The 27,878-nt window shown below is 44.8% G+C and overlaps 1 protein-coding gene across 1 annotated transcript; it reads right to left on the bottom strand.

Annotated features, from left to right (window-relative positions):
* Nucleotides 1-853: 853 nt before the first annotated feature.
* LOC308421205 (uncharacterized protein C2orf92) lies at nucleotides 854-22,255 on the bottom strand (the record flags this gene model as incomplete). Its single annotated transcript, XM_080917479.1, has 8 exons — nucleotides 854-986; nucleotides 2,596-2,746; nucleotides 5,353-5,454; nucleotides 7,691-7,792; nucleotides 14,029-14,112; nucleotides 15,088-15,162; nucleotides 17,934-17,996; nucleotides 22,171-22,255. The coding sequence occupies 8 exons, from the start codon at nucleotides 22,253-22,255 to the stop codon at nucleotides 854-856; spliced, it is 795 nt and encodes a 264-aa protein (XP_080773605.1).
* Between the last annotated feature and the right edge of the window lie 5,623 nt (nucleotides 22,256-27,878).

The following is a 27,878-nucleotide window of genomic DNA, read 5'->3' as shown; positions in this document are numbered from 1 at the left end:
CTTGCGGCAGAAGGCAGCCTGTGTGTGACAGCTGAGCGAGCGAATGCCTGAGGCCAAGGCTTGATCAAAAATGATCCTGGCAGGTAGGTGAACCCAACGTCACTCAGGGTCACCCACAGGTGTTACCCAAACACAGCCCAACCCAGTGTGGTTCTCAAACCCACCATTGCCAGCTGCCCGAAATGAAGTCTGCATTCCCAAGATCGGGGCCCCAGCTTCAGAACTCAAAGTTCCTGTAACAGGGAAGAGGTCCAAGTGTTCTCATCTCAGAGGAGTCTCAGTGGCTGGTGCCGGACACACCTCAGACCTGAGCCAACCTAGTTCTACAAGCATGACGCTACTGCGCAGGACACGCTAAAGATGCAGACTGGGAAGCCCACCAGCCCAGCAGGATTCTGCTCCTAGTGACCCTAACCCCTCCCAGAACCCGTTCAGTAACCGCAGCCCCACTTCCTGAATGCTGCCCCAACGGAGGAGGCAAATAACCCCAAGTCGTCCTGGTGACAGGTCTGACAACGGAAGGGACAGCTGAAGAGTTCCCCAGTGGCAGAGGCAGAAAGAAAAAAGTAAGTGGAAGTAGGGATGACGCTGTCAAGTCTTTAGGGTGCGGGGTCTCTGATAGCTGTAGCTCCGGCTGCAGCCAAGAGCCAGGCGAGCCAATGCCGAGAGGCGTGCATGAGACTTACTGCGAGGGGGCGCCACCTATCACTGCTTCCACCCACCCTCACTGAAGTGAAGCTCACATTTCTAGAGACCAGATATAGTTAATTACCTACCCTTGATTTCTGTCCATGTAACGCAAAAGAACCCTCAGGTCGTGGCTGGGTGGCAGTTTGCTGGCCCCTCCACCGGCTTAGACGAAGGAAGGGTACTCCAGGCGTTTCTGCTTTCCCGTGAATTTTTTGACTTGCTTATCTTGGGGATTTTGCCACCAAGCCTTCCCGTTCATTATAAAAATATTGTACGTCATGCTCGCTGGAGGAAACCTAAAATGAAGGGGAAAAAAAAACCAAAAAACACCGTTCACTAAACACACAGGAAGGCCACTGTCTGCCTGTTGGGCGGAGACATAGGCTGCAGTTTCTGATGGATTTGAATTTCTGTTACCTCAGGGAAGGTCTGTCCTGAATGACATTCCCTCTGACCCAAGGTCACATGGTGACTCTAGGAAACTCCCCATCGCTTGCTTTTCTCCCATATCCACGGGTCGTCCTAACCAGTTCTATTCAAGAGAAAATTGGTCCAAGGATGGGCCCTGGTCGGGGTGGTGAAGTGGGCCAAAGTTATTTTCAGGTCCCTCAGATCCAGGCTCCTCTTTTGCTTTAGGAACCGCATGCCTGTCTCAGAAGAGTAAGCTGGACATGAGGTAGCTGCTGGCTAGTCTGCTTGGGTTTTACCTCCAGAGGCCTTGGCATTTAGAGAAGGTAGTGATACGCTCCTCAAGAGAAATTTAACTACCATAGCCTCAGCCCCAAAATAAAAGGACAAGATGGGTGTTAGCCCAGGAGGTGTACTGTAACCAGCTGCTTTCCCCTTGGCTGTCAGGGATGTGTGTCTCAGAGGATGCCGAGGGGCACTCCATTCTCTAAGTAACGGTGCATATGCTGTTCTTTCAAGTTATTTGCTCCTGGTGTCTCTCTAAGGTTCAGTCTGTGCCTGAACCCTGTCTTTGCCCCTTGAGGCTCCTGCTGTGCCAGTCATTGACCCAGCCCTTACAGGACCCAGAGAGATTCCAGGAAGAGTGGCTTCTTGGCAGCTACTAGAGACAGTCCGCTCAGCACAGTCAAACCAGTGTAAACATACTGAGCTCAGCCTCTTGCTCTCCCCATCAAGCCTTCTCTCTCTGCATCCTAACGAGGTGCTTCGGCTTTTCTACATCTGGAATCCTAGCTTCTGTAGGATTCTGGAGCCACGTGTGATAGCATATGCCTTTAGTCCCAGCATTCCACAGGCAGAAGCAGGCAGATCTCTGAGTTCAAGGCCAGACTGGTCTAGAAGGTGAGTTGCAGGGCATCCAGAGCTACACAGTGAAACCCTCTTTCGGGGGGGTCAGGGAAGAGACAGTCCTAGTTTCCAGTCTCCTAACCAGAGGCTCTGCCATCTCCCGTCCAGTTTCCTCTCGGCCTGAGGAAACCTGGTTAATCTTCATGGCTGTGAGAAGCAAGCATAGCCCACATCAGGGACTCTAGAGCTTCAATGTACCTCAGAATTGACAGACAGGGTCTGAAGCCTGGGAACCTGTAAATATTTATTGACCAAGCTTAGAGTTGCTGAGACATAACAGGAAGAGATCCCTGCCTTCCTAACATCTGGAATTTGTAAGAAGCAACTATGCCTCCAACTCCCTGAGTCATTTGTTTGGTTAAAAAATAACAACAACAACAAAACCCACTTATTTTAACATGCATGTATGGGTGTTTTGCCAGCATGTACCAAATGCATGCAGTGCCCTGGGAGGCCAGAAGAGGGTATTGGATCCCCTAGAACTGGAGCTGAAGGTGGTTAGGACCCACCTGTGTGGAGAGTGGGACCTGAGCCATCTCTCCACCACCCACTTCCTGAATTCTTAGCAGACAGACGCCAAGAGCCACTCACTTTAGATGTCTCCGCCTTATACACGTGACCACCACGAGCACCACCAACACTGTGGCCAGGAGGATTGCCGCCATGGCAACAGAGGCAAAGATGATGTTCTTCTGCAGGAAGCTCAGCAGCTGACCACAATGTAGATCGTCCCTGTAAACTTCTGAATAGGAAGACACAGGAGCAGTAGCTAGAAGTGGCCTGAACCCATCCCTGCCAGGTGACCAGCAACCAGGACAACCCAGGGGTGGCCTTGCTCAGAGAAGAAGTATACATATTAAACATGCCAGCCACTGGCGTCAGAAGTCCAGCGGGGAACCCAGGCCTTGTCGCCAGTGACAAGTTGAGATTCAGAGGATGTGGGTTGACAAGCAGCGACACATTCGTGAAGAAGGATGAGCAAACCATAGTGTGCAGGAAGCAAGAAGACAGGAGGTGCGGTCCATGGGGAGGGAGAGTGTGGCGGAGTTGGAAAGGAGGCAGGAATGTCCTACTTCAAAGGCTGTGAGAATCATGGAGGTGGTACTGATAGTGTAGTTCAATGGCCACCCACTTGTTTAACATGTCAGAGACACCAGATTAAATCTCCAGCCTGGGAAACTGGATAGCAAAGGGTCAAACATTTGAGTGACAGCTACACCTGGCAGGGGCCAACACTTCTCTTTACTACCCTCTCTTCCTGCCCCATCAGCTTTCTACTGCAGATTCACTCTGACTTGTGTGAGTAAGCATGACTGGACATCTTAACTGTGATCTTGAGTCACACATAGGAGATTAGAATAAGTGCTCACATGTGTGTATGTGTTTGTGTGTGTGTGTGTGTGTGTTTCCATGGCTGACATGTGAGACAGTGACAGAAAGTGGAGATCAATCTTGAATTTGGGTGGCACCATTCAAAAGGCTAAGAGCCCACAAAGAATATAAATAGAGAAATGAGAGAGCCAGCCATTGAGAGGAGGTATATCTACAGCCTATAGACAGTGGCTGTTCTTTACTGACTGATGTTTTTTCTGCCTCATTAGAGCCTCAAAACAAAGGGAACAGTAAACCATAGACTGGCACCTCTGAAATCCGGAGCCAAGATAAACCCCCTCTTCCTGAATTTATTCCTCTCAAGTATTTGCCACATCGATGAAAAACTGACCAAGATTGTGGTTTGAGAGATTCCTGGCTGTCATTCTGTATAGATGGTGCCAGAGATGACTCTGACTTGTGACAACCCTCTGGGTACTTTGAGAAATCATGAGGCTGACTTTGGAATGCCACTGAGCATGGGTTTGGGGTGCAAAAAATCATGGTTAGATCTCAAAGGAAGAAGATCCTAGCTGACATTTGGGGGCTCAGGGGGCATCTGTAATTCTATTTGCAATCTTGCCAGAGGAAGAGGAGGGATTGAGGGCTGAGGGAAAAGATCCATTGGGAGGGATCAACACTGAGATACAATTGAGATACACTGAGATGCACTGAGATGCACTGAGATACACTGAGATACACTGAGATACATTGAGATACACTGAGATGCACTGAGATACACTGAGATACACTGAGATACATTGAGATACACTGAGATGCACTGAGACACACTGATATACACTGAGATACATTGAGATACACAGATACATTGAGATACATTGAGATAAGCTGAGATACATTGAGATACACAGATACATTGAGATACATTGAGATACATTGAGATGCATTGAGATGCACTGAGATACATTGAGATACACTGAGATACACTGAGATGCATTGAGATGCATTGAGATACATTGAGATGCACTGAGATACATTGAGATACACAGAGATACACTGACATACATTGAGATACACAGAGATACACTGAGATACATTGAGATGCATTGAGATACATTGAGATACAATTGAGATACATTGAGATACAATGAGAATGTGAGACAGGCTGAAGAGATACTTTCTTGGGTTCTGGGGGAAAGCCGGAGCCCAAACCTTCCTCCCAGGTCCACAGGAGCATCTCTGAGGACTATGGTGCAATGGTTCAGCACTAGCAAGTTTTAAATTACATTTTCTTTGTGTGTTCACGTGTGTGCATAAGCATGCATACACTCGCCATACACAAGTGTAGACAGCTTGTGGGAGTCTGTTTTCTTTTTCTACCATGTCTACCATGAGGGTCTGAAGGACTGAACTCCAGTTGTCAGGGTTGTTGTTTAATTTCTGGAATAGAGAATGTAATAATGGGGCATCATTTTGATGGAGCAGTTGTATGGAGGGAGGGTATAGTGGGTGTGGTCTAGGCATGGGGTCAGCCTCTCCCCACTATCAACAAGTGTGAGCTAGCTCAGTCAACCCAATAAGAAGGATGAAGTCAGACCCACAGGAGACTAGATAACCTAAGAAAGCTTCAGAACCCAGCAGGGAGGGACAGGGGCTCAGAAGAGGATCCCATGTTCTAAATGACACTGGCTATTTGGAAGAAAAAAAAAAAAACATGAAAATCCTTTAGAAAGGATGGTCAACTTTTTGAAATGTATTTAATTCATAATGTGTAGACCATATGAATTGTCTGTTTTCTGTTTTGCTTTTTAGACAGTTTCACTTAGTAGCTCAGGCTAGCCTCAAACTCATGGTCCTCCTGTCTCACTCAGCCTACAGGTATGTGACCCGAATTAGCTGCAGGTGAATTAAAGGTACACCGACTCCATTCGGATAAAATACCATGAAAGAAAAACACGTATCCTGAGACCTTCCATACTCCAGCCTCTTGCTTAGATCCTATTTTAAGGGTGATACCTTGGGTGTTTTTTTGCAGTGTTTCTTTGCCGACAGCACTCAGTTGATTCTGTACATCCCTGCTGAACAGAGATGGTTCATTATTCTTCTCAGCAATATGAGCTACAAAAGACAAAAGAGAAGTCTAGATTGAATGCTACCCAAAAATCCATGTATGAAAGGTTCAGTCAGGGGGCACTCTTAAAAGGTACCGGAACCTTTAGGGGGTAGGGCTTATAGAAGGTTCCTAGCTCACTTAGTGCCCTAGAGGAATCTTACCTCCTCCTCCTTCTTCTTCTCTTCCTCATTCTCCTCCTTCTCTCTCTCTCCCCGCCTCTCCCTCTTTGTCTCTCCTCTCTCTCCGTGGACATAGGGTGAGCAGATTTGATCTTCCAAACACTCCTGCCATATTGCTCTACCTCTCCACCGGCCCCAAACATGGAAACATGGGCAGCCATAGGCTAGAATTTCTAACTTTCAATAAGTTTATTAAAGTGACACTAAATGATGTCTTCTTTGCTACTGGGCAAATATTCTAGAAAAAAAAAAAACTATCAAGAAGGTAGGTTGGGAAAAAAAAAAAAAAAAAAAAAAAGAAGGTAGGTTGGGAATTTCCTTAAGGTTTGAGATGTGATAAGTTTGTTTCAGGGGAGCTGATTCCAACAGAGCACCTGGCCTTCCCTAGTGTAACAAGGGGCAAAGAAACAAGCTCTCATATTTAAAAATGATCTCACACTCTGAATACTTTAGAGGGGAGAACATTGTCTTTGTTGCTGTTTAATGACAAATACTTCGAGTACATCTCTGGCCTATTCAGTTAAAGGCAGGATGACTGAATACAGTCCTAGACACTGGGGTAAAGTGTCTAAAGATAACATTCAGAGAAGGTTGCTCTGGCTGATGTTTGAAAAACAAAACACAAACTAGACATAACTGGTATTACTGTCATCCTCAATTTGTGGACCAGCACTGCCCTCTGCTGGACGCTAGATCTGCACCAGGTTACATAACCATGGGGCGGGGGGGGGGGGGGGGGGCGGGGAGGAAGGACCTATGTACCAGTTACGATACAGGCCGGACTGCTGTGGAGATGAAATGGGTAAATGCAGAAGAAAACTCCAACACCTGACAGCCAGTGAGTGCTCACTCGGTTTTACCACAATAGCAATTACTACTGTGCCAGTCACCCTCAGATCCATTTATAAAATCACATTCGGATCAGTACTTCATATTCCCTAATGTGTTCCATGGGGCAGAGTCTAGCCTGTACCAAACAGTGCTGTGATCTGCCTGACTGTCATTTTAAAACGTGGACTACATGAAGGGCAACTATCAGGCTCAGCGAGACACACAATGTGCAGATACTCAACTCACATATAAAAATACATAAAGCTCAAGAAACAAACCTACCACAGCAAATAGAAATTGAAGAATTCATTCTCAATATGTAGACATATGTGTCTGTATGTGTTTGAGAGGAAGATAGATGAGAGACAGACAGACAGACAGATGATAGATACTCTTTCTTATATTAGTCCCATAATTTCTATCTTTAAGAAAAAAAGACTTATTATTTATTTATTTAATATATTGAGTACATTATCACTGCCTTCTGACACACCAGAAAAGGGCATCAGACTTCATCACAGATGGCTGTGAGCCACCATATGGTTGCTGGGAACTGAACTCAGGACCTCTGGAAAAGTAGTCAGCGCTCTTAACCACTAAACCATCTCTCCAGCCCAACATCTATCTTAATCAGGAGACATTACAAGAATTTCCCTCTGAGAGAGATACTAGACAGAGTGTAACTCTATTTCCACTGCTCATAAAGATTGTCTTGGAGATAGTAACAATGTAATTAAACAGTATGGGTGAGAGACTGCAATTTGTAAAGTAAAATTATATCTGTAGATGCCATATCATAAACACACATATATTCATATTAATATACAAGAATCAAGTAAGGTCCAGTCTTAGTTTACTATGATAAACATCATGGTTGAGAGTAACTTGGAGAAGGAATGGGTTTATGTGGCTTCGATTTTACAGTTTATCATTACAGGAAGCCAAGACAGGAACCTAAAGGCAGGAATGAAGACAGAGACTGCAGAGGCATGCTGCTTACTCACTTGTCTTTTTACATAGCCCAGGACCAAGGATGGCACAGCCCTCTAGGCCTTCCTGCATTGGTTATAGAAATTACAGCAAAAGGTTTAGACACTTTCTTCAGTTTTCACCCTTGACAGTAACCCACCAGGAGCTGTTTTCCAGAACGTTCAGATCACAGCACAGAACGCCCAATACAACACAGCCTATAAGAATGCATGATCATCAAATCCAGTGGCAATATACTTGCTTTGGTTCGAGTCTTTCCCCATGAGCAGCTCATCAGCTGTTTTTTCGTCTTCTTTTGGTAAATATTTTGAATCATTAGAAAGTACCTGCCACAGAATCTCATCTGAAGAGAAACAAGCAAAAGCACATTAACAACACACATGGACATAATTTTGCACTGTACATGTTCAGCACATCCGCGATTCATGAAGAAATGACTTGAACTCAGCAGATGCAGGATGCTCTGCTCTAAGATGCTATTGGAACTATAGAATCATGATTGCACCAGATATCCTGGGCAGGAAACACCATCCAAACATGGATAGCTAGAAGCTTTGGCCCCTGCCTGATATGGAGAGACAGCTTCCTTCTTGTTCCTGCCATTGGGACACCCATCCCCCATAACACTCCAGGATTGACAGGCCAATAAAGACAGGCTGAGGCTATGAGTCAGAAATGAGGCAAGACATGTTAAATTGTCATTAGTTTATTTTATAAAACTCTTACTGGTAGGACTGGAGAGATGACTCAGCGGTTGAAAGCACTGGCCGCTCTTTCAGAGGACCTAGGTTAGATCCAGGCACCCGTGTGGTAGATGACAACCTATTGTAACTCCAATTCCAAAAGATATGTCACCTTCTTCTGGACTCCTTGGGTACTGCATGCATATGACATACTGACATACATGCAAGCAAACATTCATACACATGGAATAAAAATAAACCTTTTGAAAAACTGTTACTAATGTTTTGGGATTAGATAGATTTTTTTTTTTAATGTTTAACACCTCCTTCTCTCTTAACATTTGGAGGCATCCATCTATTTTTCCTTGGGATGTGAACAGTTTACCTCTCTCCTAGGCTTCTTTCGCTAAGCTGCAGAAAACAGTCATCAAAAATCCTATTCATTACCCACAGGCTCTGAGACCATTCCCAAGGGTGTGTGTGTGTATGTGTGTGTGTGTATATATGTATGTGTGTACACGCACGTGCACGCTCAAGTACTCTTTCTAGTAATCCTTAAAGATTTTTCAAAGTTTGGATTTTTAAATTTTTATTAAAATTATTTTCATACAATATATTTTGACCCATATCCTTTTCCCTCCAAAACTTCTCAGATTCTCCCCACTCCCCACCCATTCAACTTCATGTTTTCTCTTTTTTAAAAAAGCACAAACAAAAACAGGGGGAAAATAATGAAAATCAAAACAAAATTAGAGAAGAATCAACATACAAAAAATATGAAAACAAAACAAAAAGCACACCACACACACACACACACACACACACACACTGAGGTGTGTTTTGTGTTTACTCAGTGACATTCTATTGGAGAAAACTGATTTTTCCCTGTCTGAGCAGGAGTCAGACACAGATAGCTTCCTGGTCTGGGGTTGGGCTTTACAGCCTCTGCCTCTCCTCTGTACTGGTTCTGTCTGGTTTGAACTTGGGCAAGGCTGTCAGCCTCTACAAGTTCCTATGCACACCAGATCTGCTGTGTCTGGAGAACACACTCCAGCAGACCCATCTACCAGCTCTGACCCTTACAGCCCTTCTGCCTCTTCCACATGGACCCCTCAGTCTTGAGGGGAGGGGTTTGATAAAGATGTCCCATTTAGGGCCGAGTGCCAAAGTCTCTCACCCACTGTGTATGGTCCAGTTGTCAGTCTCTGACATTTACCATCTACTAGAGGAGAAGCCTCTCTAATAAGGTTTATGTGATGCTCTGATCTATGGGTTCAGCTGTGTATCATCAGGATTTTCATGTTCCTTTAGCAGGATAATAGGATTGGGCTTTCCCCTAGTCCCATGACCTATCTAGTCTCAGATTGTTGGCTACTTTAGCACTGTCAGGCATGGGTTTCATCTCTTGGGTGAGCCTTAAATACAATCAAAAGGTGGTTGCTCACTCCCCTGACATTACTGTACCACTCTCTCCTGTCTCTGCTGTCGGTTACAGAGTTTGCATCTGGGTGAAACTGATGACTTCTTCCCCTTCCAGTAGCCCGAGAGGCACCTTTCAGCACCACAGACATTACTTAGTAGGAGTAAAGCTTCTAGTTGGGCAGTTTCGCCGTGTTTGGGGACACAAGTAAGCTGCGTCTTCATCAAGGGGCCTAACCATCGGGTTCACAGAGTAACCAATAGCCTTGGAAACAGCCTGCAAAGTTCAGGTGGTTGGGGCATCTAAGGGAGCCCTTTGGCCAACAGCTCAAATAAATGCAAACCATTCCTGGCCCTGAAGGTTTTACCTGATAGTATCCTCATCTAGTTGAGGCGTTGTCTTCCTCGTCATATGGCAATGCCGTGTAAATTCTTTTCATATATGTATATTTTTAAGAGCTTCAGCAGTAATATGTTTCCATATGGCTTTGCCTTTTTGTGTTAGCCTTCCTCTCTCATATTTGCTCCTTCCCATCCCCCACCCATTCAACCCTCCTATTTATCTCTACAGTACTGTATTTCCCTTTCCTTGGAAGACCTCCCCCCCCCCCACTACACACCTGACCCCTTTCTAGGTACACACCCTTCATAGTTATTTGAGTTGAAACACACAAGTCTAAAGCGTAAAAGCTAACTCTCCCTTATAAGAGAAAACATGTGCTATTGATTTTGGTATCATATCTTGGTGGGACGGAGCTCACAACGAATGCCAGAGATGAGCCCTCTCAGATTCACCACAAAATCAGCAAGTCCTCTCTATAGCCTTTTGGAAGCATCCACTATCCCGTAAGGCCCTTGAAAAATGTCGCTCAGACAAATACACCCCAAGAAAGCCACAGACTTGACTAACCTGGGCTCATAGGGGGTCGGGAACCAACAACCAGGGAGCCTGGAGTCTGTTCTCTCCTACGTACATGGGTTCTGGAACCAAACACAGTTCATCACACTTGGGTCACACACACTTTTAACTGCTCACCCTACGCAGCATCTTTCTCTTTTTTTAAGTAGGTGTGTGTGTGTGTGTGTGTGTGTGTGTGTGTGTGTGTTGTGTGAGTGCAGGTGCCCATAGACACCAGAAGACTTGGATCCTCGTGGAGCCGGAGTAGCAGATGGACATGAGATATACGGATACTAGGAATCAAACTCCTCAGAGAGAGCAGTGCGTACTGTAAACTGCTGAGCCATCCATCTTTCCAGCACCACCTCTAGGTTCCTCAAGAGAGTAGTCCGGAAGCCTCGGGAGTCCAGAGAATTCATGCTGCCTTAGCTCTTCGATGGTCCCGGCAGCCTCTTCCTTAAGCACTGTAAGGATCTAATAAGTCTCCTCTCAACAATTCTGAAGACAATTGTCCCATCATATGGTAAGTCCATACCACGTAGTGAGAGTGTAGCACTCCAACTACACACGATATGCTACCAGGTGAACCCCAGCATAGGAAAGGGTTGCATCTTTTTGACTGATTGGCCCATAGCCTTTCCCCCCAAAAAAACATTACAAGCTACTGACAAATGGCTGTGGTTATCCTCCTTGACCCGTTGGTAAGACCCCATTGCTGAAGATGCCGCATACCTCTGTCACTAACACCAAAAAACTGAACTGTTTCTCAAGCAGAAGCTTCACCCCTACTGGCTGGCACTCATAGAGTTGGAAGGTACTATACACCCTTCCAGAGCAGAAAAATGATTATCAATACCACCCATCTGTGAACCCTGAAAGCTACAACATGGGCCTGCCCGCAAGACATACCCCTGATGCAGTATTGGCACAAAGGTTATGGGAGTAACCAAATATGTTTTTAAAACTGAGTTTAAGGACCAGTCCATAAAAGGGAGCCCATAATCAATCCTGCTAATGAGGCTAAGAACCTGAGATTAGGGAGCACATGGCTCTAGAGCAGTGGTTCTCAACCTGTGGGTCACAATGGGGGGGGCTGCTGAATGAACTTTGCACAGAGATCACCTAAGAGCATCAGGAAACACAGCTATTTACATTCTGATCCGTAACAGTAGCAAAATGACAGCTATGAAGTAGCAACAAAAGTAATTTCATAGTTGTGGGACACCACAACATAAGGAACTATTAACAAGTTACAAAATTATAAAGGTTTAGAACCACAGCCCTAGAGGACAGTTACTACCAATAGTCTGCTAAGTGAGTATAGCAACAAAAATGGCTCCTGGTGACGTACACATAGACATATGCGTCCCTCCACCCTCACCAGAGAAGCAGCTTCCCTTTTTAAATTCTTTAAAGATTTCTGTAGATTGTCCTGAAGCTGTTTGTATTTTAAGTTAATTCCACTTCCCCAAGAAGGGCTGCCTAGTCATATATTCAAGAGGTGACTTTATCGGAACCTTCCCATTTTAATTAGTAAATAAAGGAAAGCCAGTGACGGGGGGAGGGGAGGGAGAGAGGAGAGGTCTGAGGAGGCCAGAGGATGGGGGAGTAAAGGTGGTGGCAACATGGAGCTTCCCAAGGGCCAGCTGGCCCCAAGTGGGATTGATTGGTATTAAATAGCTATGAAAATTAAGGATTTTACAGGTCTAATATCTCATATAGAAGGACAGTTTGTATCTTTGTCTATTTGATGCAATCTTGTTATATAGAGGGTTTGTGGATTGAGAGTTGAACATATAAACCTGTATGAAAAGCGATCGGGCTGTAGAGTTTTATTTATGTAGGATTTTGGGGTAGAGAAACACCCTGGGACAGAGGCAGAGAACAGGCAGCAGAAAACTGCCAGGGAAGGGAGTTTCTCGGACAAGTTGAGCCATGGCAGCGATCCAGACTGGGCACCAGAGGGTTCCCAGTATCAGGGTCGGGCCTGAAGAGTGAGACCTCAGGGCTAGTAAAGAGATAGACCCATTATTTTTATTTTTTTAATATTTACTGCAACAAATTTCTCAATTTTTAATTTATGTGTATGAGTGTCTTGCCTACATGAATGTCGGTGCCCCTTGTGCTCTTGGTACCCCCAGAGGCCAGAAAATGGTGCTGGATATTCTGGGACTAGAGTTAAGTTTGTTTGTGAGCCATGGTGGTACTGGAATCGAGCCCAGGTCCTCTGGAAGAGTGTCCACTGCTCTCGATGGCTGAGCCATCTTTTCTTGCCACAGATGATAATTAACACAGTGACCTACAACTGGGCCGTGAGAGACCCCGAAGCACTCAGCTCCAAATGGGGTGTCTTTATCAAACCCCCTCTCCCCAAAGCTCAGGGAGCTGTGTTGAAGAGAAGATTATAGGGGGTGCATAGAGTGGGCTAGAAGACCCCAAGACAGCATTCTTTTCCATACACAACAGGTCTGTTGCACTTATGAACTCAGAGAGCCTGTGACTGCACACACAAGACATATACAAGCTCAAACCAGACAAAATCCCTGCACCGAGAAAGTGCTGCGAAGTCCTAGCCCTAACCAAGAAGCTATTTGCAAGTGATAGCTGCTCAGAGGAAGGGATCTTCAATGGAGTGGCATTGGGCACATCAACCATGCTACAGAGCAGGCCCCAGGCTCAAGAGTAGTTGGCCAATATGAAATGGACACCGTGTGTGTGTGTGTGTGTGTGTGTGTGTGTGTGTGTGTGTTGGTTTGGGTTTGATTTTTTTGTTGTTGCTTGTTTTTAAGAGAGAGAAAGAACATGGAGTTGGGTGGGTAGAGAGCTGGGATCTAGGAATAATTAGGAAAGGGGAAAGAATATGATTAAAATGTATTATATGAAAAAATTTAAAAATAAAAAATAATACCCACATACTGACACTCTGTTAATATATTCCTGGAGCTCCCCTTTCCCTGCCAAGTTACATCTAGAGCTTCACCTTTCTCAAAAACTGAGTAAGAGTTTCAGAGAGAACGCAGCTCTGGAGGGCTGTCAGATGTCTTAAAGCAAAAGTCTTTCCACACGCCCCAGGTTGTGACATTTAGGCAGGTCAACCTGTTCTGGTCACCCAGGCTATTCTCACCTGCCTTGAGAAGCAGAGTTCTTTCTCAGTGTTTGTATTCCACTTGCTGCTTATTTCTTTGGGACTCTAATATTTAGAGGAACAGATTCTAGCCATAAGGTAACCTGCTTAACTTCCCTTTGAAGGAGCAGAACAAGTTACCTCAGCCAAGGAGTTACCTCAGAGATAGCCAAGGAGTTACTTCAGAGACAGCCAAAGTATTACCTCAGAGAGAGCCAAGGAGTTACTTCAGAGACAGCCAAAGTGTTACCTTAGAACAGCCAAGAAGTTACCTCAGAGACAACCAAAGTATTACCTCAAAGACAGCCAAGGAGCTACCTCAAAGACAGCCAAAGTATTACCTTAGGACAGCCAAAGTGTTATCTCAGAGACACACTGAGTTACCTCAGAGACAAAGACAAACAGGAGAGTTCTTCAAATACAACCTAAAGCTTGCACAGAAGGAGGTGACTTACCAAATATCTTATCCAAGTAGTCATCTTGCTTATGTGAACTTGATACAAACTCAGAAGCGCTGACGCCATTATGGTAGGAATAGGCTGTGGAAAAACAAACTTCGGTTATGATTGAATCTTTCCTCAAATCTATACCTCATCTCTCTAAAGCTCCACTCCCCTGCAAGGTACTTCCACAGGAACAGCACACAACTGGTGTCTTAGTCTCCCATTGCTGTGAAAAATCTTCCTCTGGCAAAAGCAACTTTGGGGAGAAAGGATTTATACATCTAACCCTTAAACCCTTCGAGGAAAGCATGCCCTACTGGATCAACTAAAGGGGCAGAACAAAACGGGCCACAGAGCAAGCTAAAAAGATTATGCAATGAAAGTGTTTACGCTTGTGCCTTTGTTGAGTGGCCTTCAAAAGGCATTGGCAGGATGGTTAGTTACGAGACTGCTTTACCTATAGTGTAATTTCAGCACAGTGCATGTTTCTGCTTTGTTTTGCTAAGTAATGACCTACTCTCAACATTTCTTAATGGAGGTGGCCTTCTCTACTATTCACATGATTGGGGCTCACGGGCATGGGGTGTTTTATGTTGCTTTGGTTTGTGCACTCGGCCAGATGTTTTCTCTTAGTATAAGCTCTTGAGCATGGGTGTTATTGGAGAAATTACAATAACAAATAGTTTACCAAGGCTGAGGCAGGAGGGGGTGACAAGGAAGTATGTGAGAAGACTGTGCACCCCAAGACTAGCAACCGGGGCACCTCTGGGCAATAGGCTATAAAGGGTGGATGAGAAGAAGGCTCTAACACAATGCCAAGCTGTTACCGGAAATAGTGACAGAAGCTGCCTGACCCCTCACCACAGGACTTCCCCCTCCCCAAATAAAACAGGCACAGCCATACTTTAACCACAGGCTTTGTAAATGATGAAGGTTACAATGAGGGTTCCCCATCCTCTTTCTCCGCATCTCAGTTTGGCAGCGCCCCACAGACAGCTGGTTCGGAGGCACACCCACTACCGCACAACCTGTAAGAGCACGTGCGCTTTGAACCCATTGACATATACTTGCTTTCGTTCACGTCTCTCCTCGTGATCAGTCTGCCATCATCTACACTGCTGGAAAACACCTGCAGCACGATCTCATCTGGGGAGAAGCGAGCGAAATCGTTAGCACCGGATGTGAGTGCGGTGTATTATTCCGTACCCATGTAGCCCATGCTCGGAGATGTGAATGAACCAGAAGTCAAACTCAGCAGATTCATGATGCTCTGCTCTAAGATGCCATCCTAACCACAGAATCCTGATTGCCTGGAATATCCCGGGCAGAGGGCACCACCCACCAAGCACAGAAGGCTGGAACATCTCAGTTTCTCAACCTGTGGGTCACTACCCCTTTCACAGGGATCACCTAAGACCGTTAGAAAATGCAGGTGTTTGCATTATGATTCTTAACAGTAGCAAAATTACAACGATGAGGTAGCAATAAAAATAAATCATGATGGGGGGGGAGAGTCACCACAACTGTATTAAAGCAACATTAGAGAGGTTGAGAATTATCTGTCTAGTTCCTGGAGCTATTCTGGCCTGCCTCTAAGTCTGTTCCCAAGCTGCCCACAGGCAAGCGAAACCTGTTTCTTATGTCTACAAGACTCACATCTTTTCTTCATTTGAGATGTTGTTGCCTCTCCCGGTGTTAAGTCAAGGGCCCATTCCCTTAAGATGCTAGTTACTCCAAGAGGCCAAAGCCCACAGCCTGAAAAAACATATCGCCCCTTTCCAATCCCCTCAACCCCACCCTCCCCAGCTCTGTCCTGGGACAAAGGGTTAAGCTGTCTGCCACATGCTCTGTATGGTTTTGTAGCACCTAATGAATGGTTCTACCCAAGACCTGCCTCCTCCAAGTGTGTCTCTCCTTCCTGTCTGTGAACACAAATTGTCAGACACCTTCCCTGTTTTTTTTTTTTTTTAAGATTTATTTATTTACTATATATGAGTACACTGTTTCTGTCTTCAGTCACACCAGAAGAGAGCATCGGATCCCATTACAGATGGTTGTGAGCCACCAAGTGGTTGCTGGGATTATGAACTCAGGACCTCTGGAAGAACAGTCAGTGCTCTTAACCACTGAGCCACCTCTCCAGCCCTGTCAGCCATCTTCCTATTCCTACTGCTATGCCCTCTCTGCCACTATTAACTCTATCCCTCAGGAGCCATAAGCAGAAATACGCCCTTTTCTTCCCTAAGTAGCTTCCCATGTTTTATCACAGCAACTAAAAAGGAACTAACACACGTTCTTACTAAACCCTGGAGGTTTTACTCCTAAGGCCCAGCTGTGCTGGATTTAATCTGCTGTCCTATTCCCTCCTAACACGCTCCTGAATCTGGGCTCTATGTGGTCTGGCAGCCCTTTCTCCTAATGAACCTCATCCCTGGATGCAATTACATGCCAACCCTTTTCATGAACCGACAACCTACGCCTTTATCCTTTTCCCTTATCTGACACCGTGAAGCTCGCTATGATTTGAGAGCCAATGGCTACAAAAATCAAATCCCAGCTGAGACATGATCTTGGACCAGTAGCTTCACCTCTTGGATCTTTGGTACCCTCGCCAGTAGGATGGGGGAAGCTTTTGACTCAGAGGACTCTTGTGAAAACTGACTGTCACAGTGTCTGCAAGGCACGGCGCACAGGATGACCGGGAACACAGTGCCCAGCGCCAAACACCTCACTTATAACAATGACAGCAGAGCAGCTTGGGGATGTGTCCGCGCTCTGCTCTGTGGACTACAGAGGTCAGGATGGAAAGGGGGTGTACCGTGCAAGAAACAAAGGTGTCATTCACATAGGACAGAAAAATGGGCTTTCTGTCACAGAGTCTATGCTGTTCCATCCCTAGCTTCTGCCACCTCCTTCTGCATCTAGTCTGCAGTTGAAGCCTCAAAGAGTGCGAACCTCTGCATCCTCAAAGGAATTTCCTGTCCCAGCCTCCCTGGTAGATGTGTCAAAGCCACACAACACACAGAGGTCCTCAAAAGACAACTGAGACCCTGGAAGAGTATTGCTTCTCCAGAGAAAATTTTATTAATTTTATATATTTTGGAGGGTGGTTGACACAGGGTCTCACTATATGCTCTTAGTTGGTCTCTGTAGACCAGACTGACCCGAAACACACAATCACCCTCCTCTGCTTTCTAAGAACTGGTTTTAAAGATGTGTACCACCATACCCAGCTTGTATAAAAAAATTTAAATTTGGGGGGAGGCTAGAGAGAGGGCTCAGCAAGTTAAGAGAACTGACTGCTCTTCCAGAGGCGTACTCACATATATGAAGTAAATAAATCTTTTAAAAATTTTTAAAATTTTTAAAATTTAAAATGCTCAGCTTGAACTTCCTTATCTGGAAAAGCAGGATGTCTGGATGCAATGTCTGGAGCTGCAGCAGCCATTCTGCATGAAGACACAACCATCAGAGAAGGACCAGATGATCTCAAAGCACCTGAGGTGCTTTTTTAAAAAAAAGAAGAAAAAAAATACACACACACACACACACACACACACACTGTAGCTTTCTTCAGACACACCAGAAGAGGGCATCAGATCCCAGGACAGATAGATGGTTGTGAGCCACCATGTGGTTACTGGGAATTAAACTCAGGTCTTCTGGAAGAGCAGACAGTGTTCTTAACCGCCGAGCCATCTCTCCAGCCCAACCTGAAACCACCACCTGTCCCCATTTTGAGAAACAAAGATCTTACAATTGGTTTATTGCCCAGTTTGCTTAATATCTGGGTACTTGGATGCTTAGAGGAACTGCTTCTTAGCCACAAGGCAGAATATTCCCCTTTTCTCCTACCCAACCCACTAGAAAGAGGTGGCTTCTTCAAATCCAGCCTCAGGTTACAGGAGACTACTTACCAAATAGTTTAGCCATATCTTCTTCGAGATGCTTTGAACTTGAGGAAACATTGTTCTCCACACCTGCAGGAGAAACAAGATTCTCTGTGATTCCATCTTTCACTGGCCAGGGGAGCATAAGGACGCACACCGTTGATTCTAGTATTTTCAGGGTAAATGGGGGCAGGACCAGGAGTTCTTGGCCAACCTTGACTGTAGAGCAAGCTCGAGGGCCAGCCTGGACTTCACAACCCTGGGTCAAAAATACATGCATAAATAACTTTCATTTCTATGTTATCACCTCTACCATGCAGGGTACATTCTAAGACCCCAGTGGATACCTGGGCCTGTGCACAATACCAAAGCCCACGTATGTTTTCTCTCATATGTACATGTCCTGTCTTTTCCATGGTAACTGTTACTTACCATGCTTGATGGTCATAACTCTTGCTGCCTGTGGTATAATACCAACAGGCACTAATGTTTGCTACTGTGGGATCCCAATTGTGGTTTAGTGATAAAGACACGGAGCCCACGGAGCCGTCTGATTGCTATAAGGCTGTTGGCCTGGTTGCTGGGGCAGTCTCTGAGCCCATCTAACTTGAATGGCCCGTCTCCACATGACTCTCTCTGCTCTCCTCCCTGCTCAGTTCAAGTCTCCCTTCTGTCCTGTCATTCTGTCCATCCTCCTGCCCCAGATACAGACACCAGTTTAGTTTTTTAATTTGGGTAATCATATATATATATATATATATATATATATATATATATATATATATATATATAGTGTTGTGAGCCACCATATGGTTGCTGGGATTTGAACTCAAGACTTCTGGAAGAGCAGTCAGTGCTCTTAACCACTGAGCCATCTCTCCAGCCCATCAGCTTTTATTATACAAAAAGCCACACTCCTTACTCAACCAGTTGGCATTGAGGGCTGCCTGACAGTTCAGCTTGCCTTTCTTTTGTAAATGTGAGGGAGCTAACATTTACATATCCTGCTAGCTTTACACTGCCCAGCAATTAACAACTGAGAACACATGGGCATGCTCTTCCAAAGCTAGTAAATAAAACATAGTTGTGGGTCATTCCAACAGTTTGCTTTCTCCGATTGCATGAATAGAAAATTCAGTCTGGAGTTGAGACCGAGGATGAGTAGTAAAGCCCGTGTTCAAAGTCTGAGTTCAGTCCACCCCAACTGTACATCTTATCAACTGCAACATCTTCCTATAGTCAACAACATTTGTCTTGTCACTTGAAAAGAAGTGCTTCATTTCTTTTGCCTGCCCTGTTTAAATGCACTGCATCACTACCCTGGATTTGGGCCTTTATTGAGAGAGCAAGCAGGCTTAAAAGATGGCTCAAGTGGGCGTTGGCAATCCCTCTAGGCTCCTCCCAACAGCTACCTAGCAACAGCTTGCATCTCTGCCTGCCAGGTACAAGCCAACCTGGCCCAAAAGAACTGCTCAGCTACACAGATCTCCCTCCCTCCATCTCTCTCCCTCCCTCCATCTCCCTCCCTCCCTCTCCTCCCTCTCCCTCCCTCTCTTTCCTCCCTCTCCCTCCCTCCCTCTCTCTCCCTCCCTTCATCTCCCTCCCTCCCTCCCACCCCTACCTCTCATCCCTCCCCCTTTTTCTCCCCATCTCCTTTCTTCTCCCTCTCCCTCTCCGGCGAGCCTCTTCCTCTCTTCTTCGGTCCTTCTCTGTACTCTGTTCTCTGCCTCTACCTCTTTTCCAGCTCCCCTACCCTTCCCACCAATAGGTCTGTCACATGGCATGACTGTCCAAGGGGACACTTTCACTGCGCACTAAGGCACTACTTCCTGCTGCATTGTCTGTGGGTAAAGAAGACCCTTGCCTTCAAGCCTGATGACCTGAGTTTGATCCCTGGGACCCACAGGAAAGAACTGACCTCCATTCACTTGCCCTCCGACCTCCACACATGCACACAACAAATAATAAATAAATGGCGGCGGGGTGGGGGGGGAACGGCAGAGAACAGAAACTGCTTGAACACAAGCCCTGTGACCCCATAGCATTTTCAACACGGTGCCAAAGGTGTTGTGACAAAAGAAAGGCAGCAAACACGGTGTGAACACACTGAGCGAAGCAATGGCTCCCCCTGTAGGCAGGTCAGAGCAAAGAGGTTCCTCGGTTTCATCAAGGCTACAGAGAACTGTGTACAAATTTAAAACAACTCTTCCATCCATAGAACTGTGAAGAATGCAAATAATTTTAGTGGCCAGACAGCAAACGTTATGGCCACCATGAGTAACAAGTAACCATTAAGTAGGAAAAGCAGAGAACATGCTTATGAGAGAAAACACTCTTGGGCTTTGGTACTGTGCACTGGGGTCTTGGAATGGATCCTGCACAGTGGGGGGTGATACATAGAGATGAACATTATATTTGAGACTGGAAAGTAATCAATAATACAGAAGTTGTCATTGCTGCTGGCTGCCCAGCAGTGATTGGTGCGATCTTATGACTGAAGATATCACAGGTTCCGGTAACAAGACAGAAAAATCGAGCTGAGATAGACTGGAAACGCCCCCCACTGCCCATGACCCTCAGAGTATTAGAATGTGCCATTCAGGCTGCTGGGGAGAAACTGTCATTGTCTTTATCTTGTGTGTATGAATGTTTTGCCTACATGTATGTAAGTACACCCTGTGCATGTGTCAGATCCCCTGGAACTGAAGTGCTGGGTTATTGTGAGCCACCACGTGGGTGCTGGAAATCAAACCTGGGTTCCATGCACAAGCAACACGTCCTCTTAACCAACAAGCCATCTCTCCAGGACCCATCACCAAGTCTTCCTAAGACATGGTTCCTGCATGCTACACTACCAACTAGCCAGGCAAAAAATACCCACTAGTACAACCGTGGCAAGTCTGTTAATGGAGGCAAGCAACCATATTTTAATTGGATTTAAGAGAGAATTCCTGTCTGGTACCTTAAACCTATGGGTGGGAGGTCACAGACCCTTCTACAGAAGCTACAACTACTGCCCTGCTCAACAGTCAAGACCCACCCACCAAGTAACTTTGTTCGTGTCCTTACAGTAGGACTTCGAGCAGTGGTAACTACAGAGACTCACAGATGATCAAAGAGACGAGAGTAACTGAAGGTGGAATCCCCAGCCATGCAGGGGACATCTAGACCATACCTTCGGAGTTGCAGGGAACATTGCAGAAAGGAGACAAGAATGGAAGAGGCGGGGCTGGAGAGATGGCTCAGCGGTTAAGAGCACCGACTGCTCTTCCAGAGGTCCTGAGTTCAATTCCCAGCAACCATGTGGTGGCTCACAACCATCTGTAATGGGATCTGATGCCCTCTTCTGGTGTGTCTGAAGACAGCTACAGTGTACTCACATATAATAAATAAATAAATCTCATATGAATAAAATTAAATCTTTAAAAAAAATAGTGAAGCAGCGTGTGTGTGTGTGTGTGTGTGTGTGTGTGCACTCACACGTGCATATGCACAGCAACCATGATTATCTGCATAACACCTCCACACTCCCTGAGGATTTACATGCTAATAATTTGGGGTGGGGTGGACATTATTCAGTGGTGTAGCCACTGATGTGTTGCTTCTACAGACTCGCCCGGCTAGAAGCAGCGTGATGCAGCTCACTGGGCTATTTTTAAAAAGATGAAATTACAAGTGAGACTAACTTGAATGAGGAAGGGGACTGGGGGAAGAGTGGGATGGAAACAAGAGGTGACAGGTGAATTTAAAAGATGCATTGCACACAAATATAAAAGTGTCATGACCAGCTGGATATAATCGGTATATACTCTTTGAAGGCCCGGCTGTCCTGAAGCTCACTATGTAGACCAGGCTGGACTCAAACTCACAGAGCTCTGATTGCCTCTGCCTCCCGCCCAAGGGCTGGGATCAAAGGTGTGCACCAGCACCACCACCCGCTTTAGCATATACCAATTTTAAAATGTGCATGTGTGGATAAGATTGAGAGGTTTGTGGATAGCTGTTCTTTCTATTGATCTTTCTACTGGTGAGGTGTTCATGGATATTTTTTAGCAAAGGGTTGACGTTTCTAAATGTGGAATAGTCTTACGAAGCTCTAGGATTTGCGGGAGCATCATGGGTAGGCAAGCTCAGATAAAGGAAGTAAGACAGGAGGAGGGCTCACCCCAGCCTGGGTAGGAGGGGCCCACCAGCCAGCCTGGTTGAGGCTCCCTGGGAGTCTTCCATCCCTCCAGTTGCCAAGACAATATACTTGTGATGATACCTTCAGTCACAGCGATAGACAGGGGCTCTGTGCCCCAATGGCTGCCCAGGAAGATAACAAAGGAGAAGAGCACAGTGTCGCTCATCTTTGCCACAACCAGCATGCCATCAGGGAGGAGCCATTCTCCTGGAGTTCTCGTAGACACACTGCCCCAAGTTCCAGGATGTTGTGGAACCCGTGCTCTGTGAGGTCACTGGAAAAGGGGCGAGTCTGCAGTCAGGGACCGAGAGGGACACTAGTGATCCTCAGTCTCTCTGTTCACAGTCTCAGCTTGCTGAGGTCTGGTCAGTCATGCGTGCCCTGCAACCTTAAGATGGGAATGTATCAATGGGACTCTTGGGATACACGGAACAAAACTCAACTGTGGTCTCTTAAGCTAACTGAGTAGCTAGAGCCACCAGGAATACTGTATTGGTCAACATAGCACATTAACAGGAGGGGATGTACCTTGGTAGTAAAGGGCTTGCTTGGCTCATATGAGGCCCTGAGGTGGAGCCTCAGCACCAACAAAACAAAAAGGGATCACATTTGTGAAGTGTACTCACTATAGGTTGGATCTGAAAGGGCCAGATATCAAAGATCTGGTCAGCAGCCTATGGTCTTGTTGGAGATGACAGGCCCTTTAGGAGGCAGGACCTAGCCAGAAGACCACCAGAGATGGGCTGTTCCAGGTGAAAAGAAAAGGCTAGTGATTTCCCACCAGCATCAGGACGCCGAATGACCCTTCCCTCCCAGGAGGGCATGTTCCAGTCTTATCTAGCCACAGTTCTGGAGTGCCTTCAAGGCACTGGGTGGCCCTTCCCCCCACCCCCTAGTCTCCGGAGTGTGGGTCAGGAACCCTGACTCGGCCCAGGTCGGAGGCAGCCAGTCACCTTAATTGACCCCACCAATGCTTGTATGTCTAATCACCATTGCTGTAACCCACCCTCTACAAAATGTATAAAAACTGTACTAACAGAGTTTAGGGTTGCCTCTCCTCTGGATGTAGGTCAGCCCCAGCACGTTGAAACAATAAACTTCTTGCTTTCGAATTGATCTCCAATCTCTGTCTCATTCAAGGAAGTCTCCTGGTAGTTAAGGCTCTATTCGAGTCTTGCACTGGGATGTGGTGGTCTGAATAAGAATGGCCTCCAAAGGGCTATATATGTGAATGTTTAGTCATCAGGGAGTGGCACTGCTTGAAAAGGACTGAGGAGGTGTGGCCTTGGAGGAAGTGTGTCACTGGGGGTGGGGCTTTGGTCCAGTCTCTCTGCTCTTCCTGCTGCCTGCACATCTAGATGTGGAACACACAGCTCCTTCTCCAGCACCATGTCTATTTGTATGCTGCCATGCTTTCTACCATGATAATGGACTAAACCTCTGATACTGTAAGCAAGCCTCAAATCCTTTTTTAAAATAAGAATTGCCATGCTCATGGTGTCTCTTCACTGCAATAGAACAGTAACTAAACAAAGAGATATTGGGACCCTGCCCCATCCTGCTTCTTGGCCATCTACCAAGCACTCAGTGAGGCTCTGCCTCACTGGGTTCACATACTCAAACCTCTGAAACAAGGAGTCAAAGTAGAGCAGGCTGGCCTTGAACTCAGAGACCTGGATTTGGGTTTAAATTAGAAACTAGCGTTTAACAAGACCATCTCTACAAGCAATTAACAGTCACTGAGAGACTCGGTCTTCGGGTCAAGTCCCAGATGGGCTATCCAGCCCTAAAGAGGTCAGTCCTGAATACGTATGAGCAATGCTAGATTGTCTCAGCAGACTGTACTTATGCACACATGCATCAATTATAGTTAAAGAACAATGGGCTATGAACTTCAGGAGTGGGAGGACAATGACAGGACCTGAGGAAAAAGAGGAAAGGGGATGATTGATATAAATACAGTGCTCACATATGAAATTCTCAAAAACTAAAATTAAAAAATTTTAAAGGAAAAGTACTTTTAGAAATTCTATTTCTGGGCTGGAGAGATGGCTCAGCAGTTAAGAGCACTGACTGTTCTTCCAGAGGCCCTGAGTTTAATTCCCAGCAACCACATGGTGGCTCACAACCATCTGTAATGAGATCTGATGCCCTCTTCTGGTGTGTCTGAAGACAGCAACAGTGTACTCACATACATGAAATAAATCTCAAAATAATTCTATTTCTAATGTACATGCATATGTGGGGTTTTAAATATTTATATTTAAGTGTAAACATAAAATGTAATGCCAAAATACTTATTTTAAATATTACGTGTGTTAAATTATTTTAGTAGGCCTATACATATTAATGAAACTCCACACCAGTTTTTTCTCTAATACTTTCCCTTTTATCATATACAGTAAATTTTAGATGTGTATGTATCTATGTGAGTGAAGCTGTGGGATCCTCTGAAACTGAAGTTACATACAATCTGTTGTAAGGGGCCCCACCTGGGTACAGCAAGCATTCCTCATGTCTGAGCCAAATCTCTAGCCTTCACATGAAGTGTTTTTGGTGTTTTTGTTTTTTGAGAGTTGTTTTTTTAACAACTCTCAAAAATTTATTTTATGTATATATAAATTTATTAATTTACTTTATGTATATATAAGCACACTTTCTTCATGTACTTTGGAAGAACAGTCAGTGCTCTTAACAATGTAGCCCCCTTACCATTTTCTCCAGCCCTGAGATGAGGGAGGGGGTTGTCGGTTACTGCTCTAATTGGCTGTGTAAACCTGGAAGAGTAGAGCCTAAAAAGATGTGTGTGGGGGGGGGGAGCTAAAGTCCCATGCAATAGCCAACATTCTTCAGAGCATCAGACCATTTGTACTCTATGGGTTTAGAGTCATAAGAGTAGGGCTGGAGAGATGGCTCAGTGGTTAAGAGCACTGATTATTCTTCCCGAGTTCGAATCCCAGCAACCACATGGTGGCTCACAACCATCTGTAATGGGATCTGATGCCCTCTTCTGGTGTGTCTGAAGACAGCTACAGTGTACTTATATATAATAAATAAGTCGTTTTTAAAATAGGAGTCATGGGCAAATCATCCAATCACACAGGGAAGCCACATGTATCGAATAAATCGCAAATGGCAACAACAAAAAACATGTTTTTTCATAGAGACATAAAAAAATAACAGGTATTTGTAATGAAGAACCTGAAGTTAACTCACTCCTGATACACCTGGGAGGGGTGAAAAGCATATTCCAAGAACAAGTCTGTGTTTTTGAAGGAACTGAGACTCTTCTCTCGTTTTCTTGGCATTTTCTCACAAGCGCTCAGAATTACCCTCGAAAGACTCCATCCTTAGACCATGTTCTGACAGAGATTGTCTGTGTAGCTCTGGCTGTCCCAGATCTTACGCTATAGTCCAGGCTGGCTTCAATCTTGGAGATCTGTTTCTGCCTCCGGAGTGCTAGGATCAAAGATGTGGTCACGATGCTCAGCTGACTTATTCTTGGTGTAATATATGCTTTTTCATTGTTTCTGTTGAGGTCAGCATAAGGCTGTCTTACATTTTGAATAGTTTTAGTAATTATTTAAAAATAAATTATAAAAAATAATTCAATTATATATTGGAGGGGTTGGGGTTTTGTTTTGGGGAGTTGGGTTTTTCTGTTTGGTTGGTTTGGTTTTTTCTTTTTGAGACAGGGTTTCTCTGTGTAGCTTTGGCTGTCCTCTGCAGACTCACTCTGTAGACCAGGCTGCCCTTGAACTCAGAGATCTACCTGCCTCAGCCTCCCAAGTGCGGGGATTAAAGTGTGTGCCATCATTGCCTGGCTTATATTGGAGATTTTTAATTAAAATTATGTAAATCTGGGGCATGTATATGTAGAGTGCATATTTGTATATGTGTTTATGTGTGGGGGCAACTTTGTGAACATCATAGTGCTGAGAGCCCAAAGTTGATGCCCAATGTCTTCTTTGAACATTTTTCAAATTATAGAGACAAGGTCTCTTCCTGAACCCAGAGCTGGCAGACTCTGGTTAATCTTGATAGCCAGCTTGCTTTGGGGATCCCCATGGTGGCTCCTGACTATATGCTGGGACTATCACATGCCTGCTTGCTTTTACATGGCCTCTAAGGCTCAGAACTCTGGTCTGAGCCATCTCCCCAGATGGGTAAATTAAAACAAAATTCTCTACCCTACATTAGAAATGCAAAGGTGAGTCCAGATAGAACAATTACTTCTTCGTGGGAAAGACCTGGGGATGAATTAGGGAAGAACTTCAGCCTAGACATGGACTGAGCACAGCTGAGATTCATTTGCCTTAAGACTTCATGCAGTCCTGTGATTTGTTTTGTTTTTATATGTATTTGTTAATTTGGTGTGTGGGTATTAAAAATGCAAGCACCATTGGGAAGACTAGTCAGTGAAATCCAAAGCCAGCGTTTTGAGGAGATGCTGTGACCCTCCTGTTGTGGTGACCCCCAACCATAAAATTATCTTCATTGCTACTTTGTAACTATAATTTTGCTACTGTTATGAATCACAACATGAATATTTATCTTCCCATGGTTTTAGGTGACTCCTAATGGGTTGCAATCCACAGGTTGAGACCGCTGCTCTAGCCAGCCTTATCAGGGTTTTTTTTTTTTTTTTTTTTTTTTTAAAAAAAAGGCATCTCAGGTGTGTCCAATGAGAAGGGAAACATCTCTACAGACACTGAAAGAAAAACCTAGCTACATTATGGACAACTTTTTTTTTTTTTTTTTTTTTTTTTTGCTCATTGAATTGACTGAAAGCTAACAAATTCCATGACAAATACAAAGTAACAAAACAATGTAACTCAAGAAGATACAGCAAGACCACAAGTGTGGCTCAGTGGTAGAGAACTTGCCTAGATGCAGGCTCCATGTTCAGCAACCAAAAGGAGGAGAAAGAGGAGGAAGATGGGAAGGGGAAGCTGTCACCATCACCAGAATCAGTCTGCATCTCATTTAAAGAAACTTAATTTGTATGTTATAATCTTTCACAAAGAAAACTCAAGATGTAGGTAACTTTATTAGTGAATTCTATCAAGAGTTAAGAGGTTTGACCTCTCTTAAGATGATTTCCTCCAATGTTGGGCCCAACAATATACAACTGATACCACAAGTCTATATCTTATTGGCTGATAGATCAATGAAACAGAATATAAGGTAGACAGAAAATATCAAAAAGGCACCAATGAAGATTACATATAGTCTCACATTATGATTTTATATAAATATAAATTGTATATTATATATAATTTTTTGAGGCGGGATCCCACTATGTAGCCTCTGCCAACCTCTGGAACTGGCCTGCCTCTGCCTCCCTATTACTAGGAATAAAGACATATGCCAATCCCCCACTTTTTTTTTTTTACATTATTTTGTGAGTATGGGCATGTGGTTGTACATATTCCATGGTGCACATAGCAATCAGACAACTTGTGGAAGCTGGTTCTCCTGTCATGTGGTTCTCTGGGATCAAATCCCAGGAAGGCAGCCTTAGTGATAAATGCCCTTACATGCTGAGCCATCCCATCTCCAGAAAGTATATTATTTTCAACAATACTGGAATAAACTGAGTGGTGCAAAAAAAAAAAAAAAAAAAAAAAAAAAAAAAGAGCTCCAATGCTTACCTGATACATGTACAGAACTCTAAAATAGACCTAAATGTAAATAAATCTATGATACTTCTAAAGTAAAATGCAAGAGAAATTATTCACCTAGGGTTTGGATTTTATTAACATCCAAAATTGTTGCTTGGTATGGTA

Source organism: Micromys minutus (genome assembly GCF_963924665.1).
Source record: "Micromys minutus genome assembly, chromosome: 5".
NCBI lineage: Eukaryota > Metazoa > Chordata > Mammalia > Rodentia > Muridae > Micromys > Micromys minutus.
This window is presented reverse-complemented; position numbering and strand designations above follow the sequence as displayed.